The sequence below is a fragment of the Panthera onca genome, chromosome B1 (genome assembly GCF_046562875.1).
Source record: "Panthera onca isolate mPanOnc1 chromosome B1, mPanOnc1 haplotype 2, whole genome shotgun sequence".
In the NCBI taxonomy this organism is placed as follows: domain Eukaryota; kingdom Metazoa; phylum Chordata; class Mammalia; order Carnivora; family Felidae; genus Panthera; species Panthera onca.
Window position 1 is genome coordinate 100,408,605 of NC_138342.1, and position 21,511 is coordinate 100,430,115.

Genomic DNA, 21,511 nt, shown 5'->3' on the forward strand with positions numbered 1-21,511 from the left:
TAACATATAAATAAAAAGAACTATAAAGAGAAATGGACAGACCCATCAAGATTGTGGGAAATATCTAGCACATATCTTTTAGTTATTAATACTTAGAGTAGATAAGAAAAACAACAAAGTTGCAGTCAGTAGGTAAATAAGTCCTAGAGATCTGTGTACTGAATATAGACAACAATACTGTATTATAATTGCCAAACTTGCTAACAGACTAGGTCTTATTTCCACACAAAAAAGAAGTGATAATTACATGACATGATAAAGATGTTATCACTGCAGTTGGGCAATCATATTGTAACACATAAATGTAAAAAATCAACATGTACACCTTAAAGCTACATGCTGTTGTATGTCAAATGTATTGCAATAAAAGATAAAATGGAGGTAATAAAAAATAATAAAAACCAATAAGGATGCAAATAATTTGAACAATAAAATTAACAAGGTGGATTTCAATGATATATAAAGAGGTCTGCATCCAATAAGTGGAAAGAATTGGTATCAAACAGAACACATTTTCTGACCATAATGTAATTACATTAGAAATTGTGGTGGGGATTCTGATTTTCCTATCAGTCCTGGGCATAGAGTTATAAACAGTTTTATAAACCCTTTTATATTTAGAAGACTTAGTTCTGTTCTCTGGAATGTAAGCAGAAGTGATGCATGTGTTTTCAGGCCTGAGCACAGAATATTCTGTGCAATCTTCTACACTCTTGCTCTGTATCCAAAACATATAAAGCTGCACGTTGAGAATGTGGGCAATTTAAAAAAGGGAAGAAGCTTACTCTCTGTGTCATATGTGGAAATATTCAGGATGGACTTTCAATGAACAAGAAATAAACTTGTACTGCGGTAAGCCCTTTGAAATTTGCAATTGTTTGTTGTAGCTGATAGCTTATCATAAGAACCCAGAAATTAAAAATAAAATGAGAACTAAAAATAATTCTCTCTGTTTGCAAAATTTTAAATACAATTCTGGGAACTCAAGAGTTAAAGAGAAGAGTGTATAATAGAAATGTTTAAATACTGGAATTAAATAATAAATAAACCCAAAGAAAGTTGGAAGAGGAAAATAATATGGAAATGCACAGAAATAGAAACAAGTATGTAACAGAAGAGAAACAAAATGCTGGTCTTTGAAAAGACTAATAAAATTAACAAACCTCCAGCAAAGTTGATTCAAAGAAAAAGAGGTAAAGTAAAATTCAACAATATTAGGAATGAAAAGGGGAAATACTGCAGATACAGCAGGAAGTTTAAAAATCAAAGAATGTGTTAAAAATTAAAAGCTAAGAGACACTGACGACCTTTTGTTCTGGATTTACTTATCAGGAATGTTTGTGGAGTGAATAGCCTTGGAATATACGGTGTCTTCTTCTGGACCAAAAAGTAGTCATACTTACTGCCAATTTATGGGGATCCTGGGTGGCTCAGTCGGGTTAAGTGTCTGACTTTGGCTCAGGCATGATCTCGTGGTCTGTGAGTTCAAGCCCCGCGTCTGGCTCTGTGCTGACAGCTTGGAGCCTGCTTCGGTTTTTATAACTCCCTCTCTCTCTGCTCCTCCCCCCCCCCCCATACTCTCTCTCTCTCTCTCTCTCTCTGTCAAAAATAAATAAACATTAAAATTTTTTTTTTTTTTTTAAGATTCAGGGGTGCCTTGGTGGCTCCATGGTTAAGCCTCCAACTCTTCATATCAGCTCAGGTCAGGATCTCGCAGTCATGAGACTGAGACCCAGTTGGGCTCTCCACTGAGTGCGGAGCCTGCTTCGGATTCTCTCTCTCTCTCTCTCTCTCTCTTTCAATCTCTCTCTCTCTCTCTCTCTGCCTTTCTCTCCCAAAATGAACAAATAAACATGTTTTTAAAAGATTCAAATTCCCTAAGCTCAGGGCGTCTCACCTATAATGCAACTCAGTGCATATGTGTACATCCATTTGAACCCATCCATGTTGCCCTGTGGGACCTGGAAACAAGAAGAATTGATGCAAACATGAAGCTCATGCTGCTTGCTGTGCCGTAAGTAAAGTCCTTTATGTCTGACTCAGGAGTTCGTATCTTCTGCCACTATGTATGAAACTGTGGTAAGATAATGTGTTGGCTTGCAAGTATGGCAAAATCTCACTGCTCTCATAGTTCTCGACATGAACAAGATAATTTGAAAATGTACGTGGAAGACCCACAATGAGCCAAAATCTTCTCAAAGAAGAACAAGGAGAGGGTACTTGCCCTACCAAATACGGATTCATTATAAAGTTATAAAATTTAAAAGACTGCAATATTGAAATGGAAATCGGTTAATGGACTAATGAAAAATAATGGTTGTCATAGAAACAGACCTAAACATATATAGAAACGTAATATGTGACAGTGTTGAATTTCTAGTTCAGCTAGGAAAGATGCACTATTCTACAGTTGAAGCTAGGACAAGTGTTATCCATTTGGGCATAAAATAAGATTGGATCATTACCTCATACCCCACACAAAGTTAGTCTCAGATGGAATAAGGTCTTAAATGTGAAAAAGCAAAAGTTTGTAAATTTTAGAAGAAAATAGATTTATGACTTCAGCTTAGAAAAGACAGAAGAAGCATAAACCATAAAGTAAAAGATTGATGCATTCATTGGTTTTGTTTAAACCAAAGCTATAAAAAAAAAAAAAAAAGATGTCAAAACAAAGTTGAAAAAACAAAGCAGAAAGGTAATTGCTATACAAGTAGCTAAGGAAGGATTAGTTGCCAGGCTATTTAACAATTTCTAAAAATCAAGATGAAAAAGGAAAAGAACTCAATAGAAAAAGAGACAAAGAGAAGACTAGACATTGCTCAAAGAGAAATATGAATGAATATCCAATAAACTTAGGATGAGCACAACATCACTTTACTAATCAGGGAAATAGAAATGAAACCACATTTTACACCTATTTGATGACCACGGTAAAGTCTAACCCGCCAGGTGCTGTGGAGGATGCAAAACGTAGTAGAACTCTTATAGGCTGTTAGTAAGAAGATAAATTTGCATAATCATTATAAGCTATGAGTTTAACTCCTGGCTTTATTCTCCAGAAAATCTCTTGCATAAGTGTTCCCAAGAGACATGTACAAGTGTTTGTACAAGTGGTATATTCATACAATGAATACTAAACAGTAGTGAAAAATCAGTAACCTGCAGCTATACCATAACATGAATGAATCTTAACAACTTTTTTCAGGGAAAAAAGAAAGTTGCAGAAGACTATGGATAATTATTAATAAAGTTCAAAAATAACCCAAAGCAAACTACATAGTTTAGCAATGCATATATCCTCACTGGAAAATGCATGAAGATGACCTAGGAAATGACTTAAAATATTTATTACTATGAGTGTTTTTGGGGAGGGGCAGGGAAGCAGGGAGAAGATAGAAGGGATAGATATGGGCATCAATAGCATTGATAGCATTCTATTTTTTTTTTTTTTTTTAATTTAGAGAGAGACAGAGACAGTGCATGTGCGAGCCGTGGAGATGAACAGAGGGGCAGAGAGAGAGTCAGAGAGAGAGAGAAAGAGAGAGAGAGATTTTCAAGCAGGCTCCATGTCCAGCATGGAGCCCAACATAGGGCTCAATCCCACAAACTTGGGATCATGACCTGTGTCAAAATCAAGACTGACTGAGCCCACCCAGGTACTCCAAAGCATTCTATTTCTTAACTTGGGTAATATATTCATAGGTATTCATTTTAAAGTTGTGTTCCATAACTTTTATATTAGTAATAAAATTGGGGGAAATAGACCATTGAAAGAAAAAGTGTTCTAAATACACAGAGTCACTCATATGCATAAATACATTAAGTAAATACATATTTACTAAAAAAATCATCTTTTTTCTGTAATTGTTTAGAAAACTTGGTAAAGAACAAATTATTAAGAAGTGAAATATTTCCGGGGCGCCTGGGTGGCTCAGTCGGTTAGGCGGCCGACTTCGGCTCAGGTCATGATCTTCGGTCCGTGAGTTCTAGCCCCGCGTCGGGCTCTGTGCTGACAGCTCAGAGCCTGGAGCCTGCCTCATATTCTGTGTCTCCCTCTCTCTGACCCTCCCCTGTTCATGCTCTGTCTCTCCCTGTCTCAAAATAAATAAACGTTAAAAAAAAATAAAAAAAAAAAGAAGTGAAATATTTCCTCATAGTCTGTTGCCTAACAGAAATAGTTAAATTTCTTCACACAGAGACACTTCAACTGCTGCAGTTCACTACAGGATTGACCATTGAAATGTACAAATGACCCTCAAACAACGTGGGTTTAGGGGCATCAACCCTCTCCGTCTCCTATAGTCGAGAATCTGCATATAGTTTTTACTCTCCAAAAAATTAACTACTAGTTACTGTTGACAAGAAGCCTTCCTGATAACATAAATAGTTGATTAACACATGTTTCGTATAAGTGTTATATAATGTAGTCTTACAATAAGATGAGCTAAAGAAAATGTTATTAAGAAAACCATAAGAGAAAATGCACTTATAGTACTGTACTGTATTTATCAGAAAAAGATCCACGTATATGTGGAGCCATGCAATTCAAACCCATGTTGTTCATGGCTCAAATGTGCAAGGAAAGACTTAGTGGTGTTATCCACATAAAGGAGCCTCCTAAAGGCAACCCTGTAACCCTGAGGCGGCACAGCAGCTGGAAAAGAGGGGAGTGTTCTATAGTCTTAGGAGGAATTCTTAGCTGTGCTCCCTTAACTTTTCCCCTGGAGCTCCCTTCTCCCCTCTAGATGAGTGCACTACTAGTGGGAAAAACTCCAACAGTGACAGAGTTCCCACAGATACTGTGCAGTATGAATAAGGCTGGAGGGGGGAAGTGGGGCTGAAAATTAGGTGGTGAGGGCTGCATCACCCCAAAGCAAAAAGCATGCTTTTGAAACCCATCTTCTATGAGAAGGGCCTTTTTGTGATTGAAACTTAGTGGTGCCTCTACTGTCTTCACGATGGCTCTTATTATAGTCCAGCATAGTGTAGTTATGAGATAACTAATCTCTATTCCTTTCTAGAATGTAATCTGTACCCTTGATTTGAAAAAAGAACAGAGATTATATTTTATTCACCTTTGTATACCCAGGTGTCTGGTGTTTGCCATAGAGCATGTAAAGGATTTTTGTTCCGAGGAGTGGAAAGATAATACCTATGGAATTTATGTTTGGCTCCTAGGTTTCCAAAATGACGGTTTCCAATTCATGACGGTTTTGTAAATTTTCTGCACATAGGAAGCAGAATCTGTCCCCGAATCAGCTAAATTAGTTATTCAGGTCTCTCTCTCTCCCTCCCTCTCTCCCTCTCTCTCTGTCTCTCTCTCTCTCTCTCTCTCTCTCTCTCGCTAATGGCTTTATACCTAAAGCATCAAGTTTTTTATAGCATCAAGTATACATAAGGCAACAAACATCTCACTAGGAGTAAAAGATATTCAAGATTTTAAATTTAATGAGGAGATATTAATTGTGATGGTTTGGAGCCTCATTACCATTAGAAACAATGAAGCCAGACAATCTGGGTTTGAGTCCTGGCAACATAGCTTCTGAGCTAGGGCAAGTTAATTAGTCTTCTATGTTTCTGTTTCTTTACCTGCAAAAAAGAGGTGATAATAATAGCACTTATCTAGGATGTTGTGAGGATTAAATGAGTTAATTTATACAAAACACCTAGAACAGTCTCTGATATGCCATAAAGAGTATAGAAGTGATAGTTCTTACAATGATAATGGTAGTGGTGGCGATAATGACAATGCTTCCCTCTATTTATGCTTCACCCTGTACTTAGAATTGCCTATAATCTTCTGACTATTCCCCCAATAGTCTCAGAGCCCCAGCGTTCTAGTCAATTCTCTTTAATAATGCTCAATTTGGAAATTATAAGAATGAATTGGGGAGATTTTTTCATAACACATCCTCACCCACCAATTGATCCAATAATCATCCACTTATGTGATACAGAAATCCCACACAGAGAACCCTTAACAGGGAAGGTAGAAAAGGGTCTTTCTAGCCCTTGTTTGGCCCAGTTCATCAATCAGTTAATAAGCCCCTGCATAAAAAGATGGGGGGGGGGGGACAGGAAAGATATTTAACATTAATAAAATTTTATAATTTTTATGGTGTAAAAATGACTTAACATAAAATTTCAGCCCCTCAAAAGAAGGAAAGTAACAAAAGAGGAAAAAAGAGGAAAGTATTCAAGAGAGTAACTAATGAAAGTACAAATGCAGTGCTTCTGAGATAAAAAGGAGTTTCCTATACATGTAGAGATTCATAGATTCCGACTGTACTTTTACAGATGCAATAGTTCCTCTAACAAATATTCTCCTCTGCACTGATGGCATGGTTTAATAAAAACCAAGAACAGCCTCTGAACTTCTTTGCTACTTGTAGTCAGAATGAGTTCCTGTAGAGTGATTAGGCAAAACTGAAATTACCATTTTGAAACAAGGTATTTTCCAAACCAAATAGCAATGTTAGATGAATTGATTCAGCTTCTTAGAGGTGCATTTGCAGCCAAGTCATTTGGGTGTTCTTACAAAGAAAAATTGGACATAAAACTGAAATATTCTAGAGGAAAGGACAGTTCCTTTGATTGACCCACAAATATCTAAAACTTTTCTTTATCCACTTGGTTCCTCCAAAGGATATTCCAAAGCTATTCCAAACTCTTTCTTTTCATTCCCCTCCCATGCACCCTACTGCCACAACCTCAACCCATACTACTGCTTGATCACACTCCATCTATCTTACGCTCACTATCCAATTCCTTCACTTCCAATTTGACCTTCCTTCTGATGAAGAAACATTTTCTTGAAGCACTGCTCTTCTTCTTTAACATAAATCAAGCAAGTTTCAAATCCCCTGCTCCCTGCTGCCTTATGCTCAAAAAATTCTTTGGGTATTGCCATCCAAAGGGAAAGTTGTGAGTATTTACATTACATTTTTTTTCTTTTTATACAAGTTGCATTATATACAACTTTATCCTCAATTGGACTATGAAATCCTTAAAAGCAAAAACCACATTTTACTCATTTTGTAAATGCCTACCATAGGTATGACCTAAATAAGCCCTCAATATGACTTGTGAGCCCCAACCACATGCACTTTCTACTGTACCCTCTATGGTTGTTTCAGCATTTCACTAAGGAGGGAATTTTGAGGGAAGAGAGTAGAGGAGACTGAAGCAACATTTGCATAGCAAGCAGATTTTTTGTTTAAATTGTATGCGTACTGCATTCATTCATCCATCCATCTATCCATTTATTAAAGTGGATTAAGTGCCAAAATGTGTTAGATACTATGCTTGGTGTTAGAAGCCCAGCAAAGAAAAAAACATAATAGTTTGTGCCTTCGTGGCATTTACATTAATATGGAAGACAGTGATTAGTATTATGGAGAAAATTAATCTGCAATCAAGGAGGTTGCAGAATTCTGGAGGGAAGTGTTATATATTTTTTAACAGAGTAGACAAGGAATGTTTTACTGAGAAGGTGGCACTGAGTAAAGACCTGAAGCGGTTTGGGCAAGAGACACACAGATATCTGGAAGAAAGTGTTCTTGGCAGAATGAACAACCTGGAATGTTTGAGCAAAGCAAAACAAAAAACAAAAAACAAAACAAAACAAAAAAAAACATAGAGGTCTAGAGCAGTAAGAGCAAGAGACAGAATAGAAGATGTGGTTAGAGAGTTATCAGATGGTAAGAATGTGGAGGATATTTTTAGGCTATTCTTAGGACTGGATTTTACTCTAAGATACAAAACCATTAGAGCATTTTGAGCAAAGGAGTTAAATTTGATTTTAACTTTTAAAGGGTCTAGCTACCTTTTGGGAAGACACTTAGTGATAGACATGTGGAAATAGAAGGCCATTCTACTGCTGACCAATCTCCCGACTTCTTTTTCCCTTTCTTTGCCTTTCACCTTAGCCTCTTCACTTTTCTCAAATATGCCAGGCATGTTAACACTTTGGGACCTTTTACTTGCTCCTTTACTTGCTCCTTCTGCCTGGAATTTTCTTCTCCTAACATATGCATATGACTTCCTTCTCCCTTTCCTTTGGATCTTTATTTGAATGTCACCTTTTCAATGAGGACTTTTTCGGTCATTCTGAAAAAATCCCTCCCACCAACAATGCTGCCTGACTTCTCTATTGTTTTTCTTGGTACTTATCATCTAGCATATGGTATATTTTACTTGTTTATCTTGTCCTATGCCTATCTCTCCCACTGGAATGTAAACTCCATGAAGATGGGAATTTTTAAAATTTTATTTACTACTCAGTGCCTAGAATAGTACCTAATACATGCTAGGTGCTCAATAAATATCTGATGAATGAAGAAACTAAGAAGGAACAGAGGAGGAAACCAGGAGTATATGGTTTTCTGGAATCAAGAAACAAAGCTTTTCATATTATAATAGTATTATATGGTGACAGGTGGTGGTACGCTTGTGGTGAACACAGCACAATGTATACAGTTGTCAAATAACTGTGCTGAACTAATGTAATATTGTGTGTCAACTATTACTTCAATTAAAAAAAAAGAAGAAGAAAAGCCTTTTAAGAAAGAGGTAATAATGAAGATGCATTTTTGACTGAAGATATACGTGCTTATTTGAGTTGTACTGAGGTCGTGTTTGCATGGCATGCACACTATTTCAGCTTCAAGAGCAATGATATGAAATAAAGGAGCTAAAGTTCTCCTGACCAACATCACTTCTTGACCTATCACTGCATATCGTGGAATCAGGAGATAAGAATGGAGAATGGACAGTTAAGCTATCAGTGGTGAAAGAAACTAATATTCCTTACATTCCTGCTACATGCCACGCATTATATGATGTTATCCAGTCAATATTTGCAGCCTGACTACCATATACCATCACTATCTTAAGCACTGGGATTACAAAGTGACTAGGGAATAAAACATTAGAGTCTTGTTAGAACAAAGAAATTGAATACATAATAGATACATTGCACATCTAAACACAACACAATATAAACCCAGAAGAGCAAGTAACCCAAGAACACGCACTAACTCCACTTGGAGAGGCCAGAAAAGATTACAAGGGGGTGAAACTATTTGTAGGTGGAGGCTATAGAAAAATCAGTGGAAACTTGCCAAGTAAGAGAGCTCGTCAGGTAGAGGAAACAACCTACTGTGAGCAAAATTTTGGGTTCCAAAACAATGAACGTGGGTAGAGACCTAAGAACCCATCAACCTCAAGCCCAAACATAACTTTAATATGATGATTTAGTATAATGATTTCATTTCGTATGAAATGAAAAAAGGAGAGTAGAACAAGGAAGCTAGGACTCAAGTTGCCTTACAACTGTTGCTGTGCGCTTGGAATAGAGAGCAAAACATGAAACAATGCCTGGTTGTATAACCTATCAGCACACCATGACTATAGTCAAAACCCAACCTGGCCAGATTTGTGTCTTGAGAGACAACACTCAGGTTATTATCTCCTTTCCTCCTTCAGGTGAGAGGGATGGAGGTTGAGGTAGACTTCCATTCCCCAACCTAAAAGTGATTTAAGTGCTTGGTTAGATTTTAAGCAGGAAAGGAAAAAAAGAGGATTCTATAATGATTCCTGGCTTGGTCTGCAGTGTAGGTAGGGATGTTGTCATTCCCTGTGTGTCTATATTGGGAATTCAGGATGAGGAGCTCATTTGAGAGGAAAGATGATGAGTCCAGTTTGGGATATGTTAGTGTTATGCAGTTTGTAGGACACCAAAATTGGGGTTCTGGTTGCAATTTGGAAATACAGGTGAAGGTGAGAAGGGCAGTCAGGATCAGCCAGCTAGGAGGTCACTTATGACTGTCTTAAACATAATTTCATAAACTGATGGGACACAGCCTTGCTAAGACTAATGAAACTGGGAAGCTGGCATGTCTGGACCTGCTCAGAACTGGTCCTTTGTAAATTTACCCTGGTGATGGCATGCTGGAAACTCTCCTGATGGCACAACCTGGCTCTGATACCAAACCTCACTGAACATTTCCTTTTTTTTTTTTAAGTAGGCTTCATGCCCAGCATGGAACCCAATGGACTCACGACCCTGAGATCAGGATCTGAGCTGCGATCAAAAGTTGGACACTTAATGACTGAGTCACCCAGGCTCTCCTGCACATTTCCTTTTAAACCTTGTATGTTACATATTTCTTTCCTTCTACCAGTATCTCTCTCCCAACAATCAACCATCAGAGACCTACCTCTACCATGATGTGAACAACTCCAAATCTCAAATTATCAGAATTTTTATTACTTTAAAAATGAGTATTCGTTTCTCTTTTATCTCCAGACATGTTCAGGTTTCTTCTTCCAAAGCATGCATGCATGTGCATTGTATCCACGTGCAACTTGCTTTTAGCAACTGATCTCTCTCTCCCTTTCAGTTCATGATCAGTCCTTTCAAATAAATAGTTTCCATTTGCAGCTTACACTTCCTAACCACTCATTATTGCCTTAAATCCTTTCTATTTGGGTTCTGTGACTACCACATTAAAAAGATGTCTCTATTCTGCCAAAGACCTACTTCTTGCCAAATCCAATGACCTTTTCTCATATGTCATTCTCTATGATCTCTTTGTAGAACTTGACAGTGCCTGGAAATTCTCTTTTGAACTTTGCTCTCCTGGTTCTTTTCCAATTCTTTAACTATTTCTTATTCATATTTTTATTCACTTATTCATTCAACAAATATTACTAGGCACTGAATTTTTTACTCCTAAAATGTGTCATAGTTTAATGAGAAAAAGTACTAGGTGGGTTTGGATTTAGGCAAACTACATGGGAAACCAGCAGATTACTGGACATTTGGATGGCGAGCAGATTCAGAATAGGGAGAGTTATTTATACAATTCAGGTTTTACTAATGACATTAGGTTCTGATACACTGATAAATCACTCTCACATGGAATATATATTTATCAAGTTCACCAGAACCCTCTCTGTTCATTTCTGGATACTTTATTTCTGAGCAATTCCTCTTCTGATCCACACATGCTTTACTTATGTGTATTAATACCACAGCTCAAGTCATATCCATCTTTCTCAGTTAAGGAACCATTCCATTTTTTCTATCTGTGTAAACTTCAGCATGTGATTTAACTTCTCTGTATCTCATTGGCAAATGAGGATTAAGCTATTGTTGTTTAAGGTGACTTCCCATATTTTGTTTGTCATCTTTTCACATGTTTATGCTACTTTTAAACTTTTGAGGGGGCACCTGGCTGGCTCAGTCGGTTAAGCACCGACTTGGGCTCAGGTCATGATCTTACTGTTCAAGCTCCGCATCAGGCTCTGTGCTGACAACTCACAGCCTGCTTCAGATTCTGTGTCTCCCTAACTCTTTGCCCTTCCCCTGCTCATACTCTGTCTCTCTCTGTCTCAAAAATAAACATTGAGGGGCGCCTGGGTGGCGCAGTCGGTTAAGCGTCCGACTTCAGCCAGGTCACGATCTCGCGGTCCGTGAGTTCGAGCCCCGCGTCCGGCTCTGGGCTGATGGCTCGGAGCCTGGAGCCTGTTTCCGATTCTGTGTCTCCCTCTCTCTCTGCCCCTCCCCCGTTCATGCTCTGTGTCTCTCTGTCCCAAAAATAAATAAAAATAAATAAATAAATAAACATTGAAAAAAATTTTAAAAACTTTTGATGATGATGATGATATTAACAATAGAAATAATAATAAATAATAATAATAATAATGGTTAGCACTTATTACACACTTAATATGAGCCAGGCATTGTGATAAGCACCATGCCTTGTAACAGCTTTATAACATTGATGCTATGATTGTCCTTATTTTATGGTCAATGCTGCTGATAACTCTAGCATGTGATACATGGCTGTGAAATCCAGGTTCTGTCACTACATTTGTTGACTCTATATTCTTTAAAAACCTTCATGTTTTCTTTAATAAACTTTTATTTAATTAGGTCATGCTAAATTTGTATATAAAAGCAGGGGTAAATTTTCCTGCAGGTGAGAGAACTGTCAAAGAAAATGCTTCCATAGACTGTAGGAAAAATACAGGCTGGCTAGAATCATGAAAGGAAATGTGACAAAGTTCTGGATAAATGCTGGGATTATGCAAGCAAAGGAAAAAAAATGATTTGCGGGTTTGCTTTGGCAACTTGTTTCTTAATATTCCTGTATATGAAACTTTATTTCTTTCCAAGTTCCCAGCCCTATTACGTTAGCTGTCCTTGACAAGCTGGTCATCGGGTTCTGTTTAACTCTCCTTTTCACCCCAGTTTACCTTAAGTCTTAATTTAAGAACCTAGAAGGAAATGCTTAAGCAAAAGAAATAAATTTTCAGAGGAAGACAGGTAAAACACTGGTTTGCCTATAAATGGACTATTTTCATAGAGGTGGATTTGATTCTTATTTTTGGCCCTAAAGGTGGTAAGTGTGTTTGAGTGTGTGGTTTACTGGCCAGGAAAGGAAGGAGAGGTCTACACAGCAAATGGCACATGTTTCCATTTGTTTATGTTCAGCATTTTAATAACTTTAGTATTTGCACAGCTGAAGGAAAGGAAAGCACCCTGAGAACAGACACCATGAGGAACTGTACAAGTTTGCAAATGAGAAAAACATGAGTTGGAAAAGAGCCACAAATGTTACAAGTAAAAAGTACCCTGGCCAAAATAAACCTAGTGTTGGGATGCTACATTCTAAAAGGAATCAATAAGGAGCACATTGAAATAATTAATCTGACAATTTTCAACTCTGCTTCTTTATTTTTGTTATGAGGATATCAACACAGAGATATCTTCCTCTGTCTTAGGAAGACAGAGATTTCTGCACAGTATAGTGAAAATACAGAAGCCTGTGGCTCAGACAGAACAAATTTTTAATTCCATCTCTATAATTTACAAAGATGATGTTGCGTGGGGGATTTTACTTAATCTCTCAGAATGTCCATTTCCTCATCTGTAAAACAGGAGCAATGCCTAGCAAATATTAACTAAATGGTGGCTGTAATAGTTCCGCTCAAATACTGTAAATGCCCTCAAGCTTATACTACAGTGAGACCAATTGCAAACTCATCTGTTTGTCTTGTACTGTCTCACCTTGGCCAGTGGGGTGATCAGCACAGCACTGCTTACAACTCTTCTGCCCTTGCTGTGGTTGGGTAATAAGATTGATTGTAAGCTGGACCTTCCTGGATGTAGGAAAATAGAAACTGTGAAAATATGGCAAACCAGTTAGCCATCGAGAATGGATAAGCCTTTCGCACAAACCAAAACACACGCGCCCATAGACGGCCCTACCAGCTGTAAGTTTTTATACATTTGTTATCCTTTCTTTCTTCTGAGGGTTAGCACCATATATGATGCCCTGAAGGCTGGTAAATAACTGATCATCCTATTGGATTTGTCATTTAAACACTAGCCTGGCAGCTGCCCTTTTTGAGTTATGTGTGCATCCAACCAGAACCTCAATAATGGTGATATGTTGTCTGCCCATCTAGCAGACAGTTCCCACATCCTGGGCACCCCCGGATCCTGCCCTAATCTCTAACTGCCCACAGTCACCTAATATAGACTGAAAATGGGACAAGGAGAAACACAGAACTAAAAAACAAGTGTTCAGTGAGAGGAAGATCAATGTAGACCTTGTTTACCACTTGGCTAAAGGGCTCATGTTTACTGCACTGGCTAAATAAGGTTGCCTTTCATGGGTCTTCATGGTGTGAATTTTTGTTAGGTGGTATATTGGCAGTGAAACTCACCTTATTTAATCTCTTTTTCTCTTTTAGCAAGTGGTGAAGGAGTTGGAAACACAACTGGAAGCCCAAGCAAAAGAAATAGTTTGATTACAGGGGCATTAAGAAGTTCTGCCAAAAACTTCTTTCTCACTAGTCTCCCAAGGCACCAGACTCTACCATTAGGATCCCATTATTTTGCTTACAAGAAAAGATCTCATCTGTCATTGTTAGCTCCAATTAATATAAAATACTTAGGGCCTTGATGGAAACTTAAAGACTACTCTGCTTATGTTAGGGTTAGGAAGAAGCATCAAAGACAAGAATAATTAGTAGGGCAAGGCAAGTGTAAGTACGGAGATCCTGGGGGTAGGAGAGGTAATTTTTTAGTATATGGTGTGTGTGTGTGTGTGTGTGTGTGTGTGTGTGTGTGTGGCAAGGGGACAGTCCTGGGTCTTGGGAATGGAAAAGTTGGAGTTGAGGACAAAGGGAGATCACAATATGACAAATTTGAGGGAAGTTTAATCTAGAGTCAGATCTCTGTGCAGATGACATTATGACTCAATTTAAAATTTAAATGCATTGGCTTTCAGAATGGACCATATTAAAATGCTTTAATATAACCCTTAATGTTCTTTTTTAAAATTTAGCCTTGTCAAGGGGCACATGGATAGCATACACTGCCTAAAAGTTACAATACCAGTGATTTGTTCTTTCTTCTTTTGAGAACAAACAATAACTCAGATACCAGAAAGCTGTCAAAGATATGTATAAATGAGCTTTAAAAATAAGGCAAAACAATGTTAAGTATAATTGGAAAATAAACAAAAATAAGTAAGTCATTATATTCTTTAAAACTTTAAAAATTGTTTAAAATACCTCCTTTCATTTTGGAAGCCAAAATTAACATAACAATTATTATCTACTGAGGGCACCAGTTCAACCTGTAGAACCACATAACAGAAAATTGGAAGCATATTAAGGTGACCAAATAGGAAAACTGGGGCTTTCTGAATATATTTTTTTTACTGAATAATGCAGTTGATTATTCTAATCCTTTCATATTGCAGGAATAATAATAGTAAAAGACAAAAATTAACATTCATTAAACTTTTATTAAGTATCAGAAGTTTCTGAAATTGTTGTTACATGTAAAATGTTCATGACACAATGTGGTAGAAACTGTAATCCCCGTTTTACAGATAAGAAAGCTAAGAGTTTAAGAGACTTAACTAATAGCATACTACAATAAATGCCAAAGCCAGGAATTTAAGGGCAATTGGAGAATCTTAGGAGGGAATTTAAACTGATTTGGCTCCAGCAAAATGGTTTCTCATTGGTGTCTAATTAAAATCTTCAATACAAACATTTGCTTAGAAGCAATTGCAATAGGTCAGTTTAAATCTACTACCTACTCCCTTGAACCATCGATCCCATGCTCAGTCACCAAAATGTATAACCTATTTCAATCTCATACAAAACAATTTCTTTTGTACGTGGCCACCATCATATATTCAAGTGACTGTTCATGTATTACAATTCTATTTTTTCCCCAAGTGTTTGACATAACAGGAAGGGAATTCCAAAATCATGCCAAACCTTTAATGCATTCCACAATTAATCTCCAGCCCACTCATTTTTTTCATACATTCAGTGAATATTGAGTGCCTGCCACACACTAGACACAATTCTTGATGCCCAAGCCCTTATGGAGTTCCTTGTATTTTTGGTAGGAAAAAGAGACACTAGATAGATAAAATAATGTTGACATGTTCTAGTGTCAAAATTTGAGAGTTGATATTATAACCATTTATCTCCCTTGCCAGTAAGTTAACCTCTAAATTTTAGTCAGGCAAATGGCCACACAGAAGAAAATCTACATTTCCCAACTTCTCTTGAAGTTCTCTGTATGGCTATTTGACTAAGTTCTGGATAGATGGATATAAGCAAAAGAGATCTGAGCAACATCAGGACATGTTCCGAAGAAGAGATAGTGTGCCTTTCTCATTACTTTTTCCTTTTTCTGCTAACAGAAATATGAACATGCTGGCTAGAGCTGAAGCAGCCACATAGGCCCAAAGGACCTGCATTTTAGGGAAAACGGAGCAAAAAATTAGAAGGTGATTGAGCCCTTGTTGATTATGTCAATCACATTAATCCTAGATGATCACCTCTGGACTAAGTTTACATGTGGGGAAAAACAAACTTCCATCTTTTTAAAATTTCTGTTTTAGGGGTTTTTCTTTCACTTCCATTCGACTTTAATTTTAATACAAAAATATAAAGAAAAATGAAGCCAAATTAGGGGAACAGAGAGTGGCACCATGTGATATTTTAGACATGGGGACTGGGGAAGAACTTTGTAAAGAATCAATAGTTGAGCAAAGTCCTGATTGCATGACAGAGTGAGCCATGTGCATAGACGAAGAGCATGTTACAGCAAGCAGGAAATAGTAAAAGCAAAAGCCCAGAAATGGGAACATGCTTCTTCTGTGTTCAAAGACCAGCAAGGAGGCCAACAAGGCCCACCTTCAAAATTTGTTATCCTGTCATTCTCCCAAACAGGATTCCTTGCCTCCAGACCTTGCAAAGATTAGTCAACTTTGTAGGCACTGTTCCTCACAGGGTTTCTTCCAAAAGTGTGACCCAGTTATGAGTCTAAGCTTTTACTCAAATAGCTTCATGGCTCAACTTTAACACCATTTCAAAGTGCTCACCTGCCTCAGCATTCAAATATTACCCATTTTTCTGAACCCAGCATCTGTTTTCACTCCTGCTTAAGGGATGACTCTGCTCCACATTCCTTTCTTTATTCTTAAAACTCTGTAGATATTATTGTCCAGACTTTCATTTTAATAGTTAATGATCATTCTGTTCTCATTCATGTTATGTGTCTCTTGCCGCCTCAATTAAGAGGTAGCATGAGATCTACATGTCAAGAAGTTTTCAAAATCCCTTTTGGCTACTATCTTCTCAAAGAGAAGGTGCTCCATAAAAACTTTCTGTATGTTCATTCAACCATCTCTCAAACTAGAAGCACAATGGAGAAAACCTAATCTTTCTCTGTTCCTCCCTTTCGCCAGGAAGATATGAGTAGCTGAAGTATTTGGTGCTATATATAGTCAGTTGATGTCAGCTGGATGCCAGTCTCTTCAGAAAGGCTCAGTCCCCAGTTTGAGTCAGAGCTAGGGACCATGCCGTCCCAGGCTCAGGGATAAAAACCATCGGGCCCAAGTGCCATCCATACTCCATCTCCACTCTTTCCTCCACAAATTGGGATTCAACCCTGCTGAAAAGCACAGTCTAAGAACAAGGTGAGTATATTGTTTCCTAAAATGTTTTATTAGTCAGTTGTCCAAGGAGGTTCAGAGTTGTGACTCATAAATGGGCATTCTTTGCTTTAAAGGGCAGCTGTTGATGTCAATATTAAAATGTCACCACCAAAGAGTCCTGGTTTAATCTAGTGTCCTTTCTTCATTCTTACAGTTTGCTGGAATTGATGTACTGTGATGCTGGTACAAGTGAAGGCCAATAAGGAAATAATGACAGATTAAAATAAACTGTGGAAAAGAGAGAGGGAGGGGAAAGGAGGCAGCTCTCTCATTGTTTCTCATTGCCTGGTGACCATTGTACAAGTGTATAGATAAGACTGGGCCTGAAACTCTGAGTATTATCCTCTGTACAGTGTGACTTTGCCTGTCAATGAGTAACATGCTCTGTCACTAGATAGAGAATACATATTAAAGTCACTCAGTAGGAAGCAATGATAAATTCCTAATACAGAACAAAGATGCTGTCTTTCAAAAGGATGATTATAAAACACTCCAGACAAGTTCTTCATGATGTTTCAATAATGTTCCTTTATTTTCTATAGGGAACAAAAAACCATGCTTTCACATAATACCATGGTGAAGCAGAGAAAACAGCAAGCATCAGCCATCATGAAGGAAATCCATGGAAATGGTATCAATAAAAATCCTTTGTAGCATTAACATAGCTCACCATTAACATAGATCCTTCCTGATGTTATTTAATATTCTATAGTTTACTTCCTTTAAATCCTTGCTATTCTGTCATAACAAACCTGGAGCTCTAGGGAGTGTAGAAAAGCCTATGGTAACTAATCCTTTTGTAGTCATCCTTTCTCATTTGAAAGCTATTTTCAGATGAACAACTGCTCTAAAGGAATGAAGCAATCTGACAGCTGATGTACATTCTGTTTGGCTTGCCTTTCACATTTCACATTATAAATTAATATCCCTCTCAATTCCTTTTTTTGGCCAGGTCTCATATTTATCTTGATGGTCCAACCTGCATGGCATATCTTGATTTCTTTTACCTCATACTGCATAAAACATTCAAAATATATTCTATTATCTTTTTTGTATGAAAGCTTTTAAGTTGGAATCCATGTTGTGAATTTCTCCAACCCTGAAACCAGTCTTTGTATTTAGTAATTGGTTTACTAAGACATTTTTCTGTAGAGATCTACTTTTATTTATAATTTTTAAGGAAATGTAAAGTTTATGTAGTCTCAAAGCATACGGCCCCCCAAAATTTAATATAAATTAGATACAAGATGATATTCTACTCTCCTTTTCCTTAAGTTCTAGCAAGTAACTCTGGAAAGCAATTCTTTATACATTGCATTTTGATTATTATAAAGGAAATTCAACTTTATGAGCAAAGGATAGTATCAATTAAAAGTGAATAGGTAAAGTATTCAGAGGCTTTTAAGGGCTGATTTGAGCCATTCCAGATATATCTATGGGGTTTTCAGAATGCCTCCTTATTTCCCCTCCATTGATAAGGAATGTAACCTTTCACCTGAACACTATCGAGACCTAAAGGCATGATATCTGGTGAGGGCAGCTGGGTACAGGGGTAAGTATAGTGTTTTCATATTTTACCTTCCATAACTCACACTGAATAGAATCAAAGATTTTTTTGAACTCCCCTCCCCACACAGTGTCATATCTAAACAGTCTTGTTAAGTTTCATTTTCTATCTTTTGCAATACACAATTACCATACTGGATTCAATTTAGTTTTACTATGATGTTAGACTAGCTTGGAATACAGTGAGAATAATTCTGAATCAGATTCCAGAACTAAACTTGTATCAGTTCAGTTCAAAAACTCATACTTCTTTTAAATTTTTGTGCTTCTTTATATTTCCTGCTTCAGGTAGTTTACTTGAAATTGTTTTTATAGTTTTCCTGATCAATAAGGAAAAAGGGGTGAACACTTGAATTTGAGAATAAATTATTTACCTTACAACTAGCTGAGATAAGTTATTTTCTAATTGCAGCACAATAATTAATCAATTGATCCATTTAATGTATTCCCAGTTTAAATCATGTGTTGGATTCTACTCTATGTTAGTCCTGCCATAGACCTACAAGGGTAAGAATATCTTTTTCTTTTTCTTACAACATAACTTTTATGTTTATGAAATATAAACAAAAAATACAACTATATCTCAAGGGAAAAAGACCCTCAAAACTATTATCTTACCACCAGTAGGTCCTGGCCATGAAAAGTCTGTGGAAGCCTCCTCCCAAGTCACGGGTAGATTTCCAGCCCCCTTAAGTGGAGTCACATGCTCTGCCTTTGTTTGGAGGTCAAGTATCCAGATAACACAGGATGATCACAGACTTTCCTAACTCATCTCAGATAAAATAGCTGTAGTACGTTAAGAAATAGCTTAAATAATTTCCCTATTTTATTTCCTCTCTTATTTCCTCTGATATCTTATGTGGAACTTTACTATTTGTATATGATACAGCGTCTAGAGATCTGGAGCTAGGAAAGTATCCTGGATACAGAGATGCGACATAGACTGCGGAGAATCTTTCTTGGGAATAATCCTCCAAATTTTCAAATACATCACAGCAGTAAAAATCTGGATAATTTAAGATAGAACATTCAACTGTTTTTATCTTAATAATAAGACTAAGTAAATCAAACTTGGATTGCATTTTCCTTTATAAAACTGAACAGAGAAAGATATTTTCAAGTCCTTCTCCCACCTCCTTTTCCCCTTGTGCATCAGGACCTTTTTCTGTTGTGTGTTATAACTTCTTTATTTTTTTACATCATTTTTCAAAAACATTTAGCCTGGAAGAGAATGAAACGTGGCAATGAGATGACTAAATGTGTTGTCTTTTAACATGAACTGGAAGTTCACTCCAGTTCTTGTTGTCTGGGAGAGACTATAGCTAGTGAGCCTTTGAGATTAAAACAGTAGAAAAATGTAAGAATCAAATAAGGAGAGTTTTATATCAGAGTACTCATTTCATCTGAAGAAGAATCAACCTCAAAGAATTGATGAGCAATCCTATCCCTGTAGACTAAAATACATAGAACTGGATAGAAGAAGTAAAAATGTAGATAGCTTCCAGCCTCTACTGGTTATGCCCTAAATTTTTACTCAGTATAAATCCATTACATTTGTGGTGTCAAATTATGCATGAGCAGCAAATCTACCACACTCCCAACAAATAATTAATAGAGAGTATTCCCTGACACTAAGGCTGTGTACTTTCACATTGACCATCCTTATCATTATATCATGACCATCATCATCAATGTTAGAAGGAGTAGAGTTGACAGTGGTAGTAGTCTTGTGTTACCGCTGTGATACAAAACTTCTGTGCTTCTTACAGGAGTATGAAGAGCCATGTTGCTGCCATCTAACAAATGCTATTCTAAAAGACAGACAAAAACGCAAAAATATTTTGCCATTATCTGTGCATGAATTAGTTGTGGGGGAAAGAAAACTTGGCTTATAAAAGTTTCATGGACAACAGCCCTGTGTTGTTTATCCCTAATTGGTCAATATTCTTCAGTATAAATCATGTTTTTCTCTCACTCAGGAACTCATTTGAGACTTGACTACTGGAGAGGAGAAAGAGAGATAGGGAAGCATGAAATGAGTTGTGAGTAATAAGGGAGTAATAAGTTGACAGAGAAAAGAGGAGGGGGAATAAGAATAAAAGAAGGGGAGGCTCTCTAGAATAACTGGCATCTGACCAGAAGTGGGAGGAGGGGTGGGGAAAGAATTGTAATTAAAATAGCCATAAGCAGAACTGCGCATATGCTGTGCCCTGGTCTTACACACAGATATAACAGACAGTTCAGAAGAACTTCAGAAACAGGGAAGACCACAGTGCCTCAGAAGGCTGCTTCAGTCACCCTACAGTTTTTTCACTGGGGTGCCATGAAGGCTTTTTTGGTATGTTTTCTGTTTATGTTCTTTATTTTTCCCCTCATGATTGGTGAATAGCTTTTCCTGGCACACAAAAGAGGACTGAGCAGACTGTTTTGGTGACTTCAGGAAAAGAGTTTAGCTTTGTGGTCTGAAAACAGGAAGCCCAGGTTCTAAAGGGAGTGCTGTTGTTGATAGGGTACCAGGAGCCCTGGGTTCCAGACTAGCCATTGGATTGCTCATCTGAACATGAGGAGGTTGGATTTGCTGATACATTTAATTCTTTTCTTTTAGCTTTTATTCATTTATTTTGAGAGAGAGAGAGTGAGAGAGAGTCCGGGGGGGGGGGGGGTCAGAGACAAAGGGAGAGAGATAATCCCAAGCAGGGTCTGTCAGCACAGAGCCTGATGTGGGGCTTGATCCCACAACTCTGAGATCATGACCTGAGCTGAAATCAAGAGTCGGACTCTCAACCAACTGAGCCATCCAGACGCCCCAACCAATACATCTAATTCTAAAATTCCATGATTCTAATTTACTGAACTTTGTGCCAAAGTCAAACATCAGTGTGTTTGAGTTTCTCCACCAA

General features: G+C 37.4%; 1 protein-coding gene across 1 annotated transcript in view; it reads left to right on the forward strand.

Moving 5' to 3' along the window:
- Window positions 1–16,862: 16,862 nt before the first annotated feature.
- MYOZ2 (myozenin 2) overlaps window positions 16,863–21,511 on the forward strand; it is a 41,129-nt gene continuing 36,480 nt past the window's right edge. Inside the window, exons 1-2 of the mRNA XM_060654289.3 lie at window positions 16,863–17,027; window positions 17,588–17,676. Coding sequence (XP_060510272.1) covers window positions 17,601–17,676 — 76 coding nt within the window. The 5' untranslated portion in view covers window positions 16,863–17,027; window positions 17,588–17,600. The remainder of the gene's footprint in view (window positions 17,028–17,587; window positions 17,677–21,511) is intronic.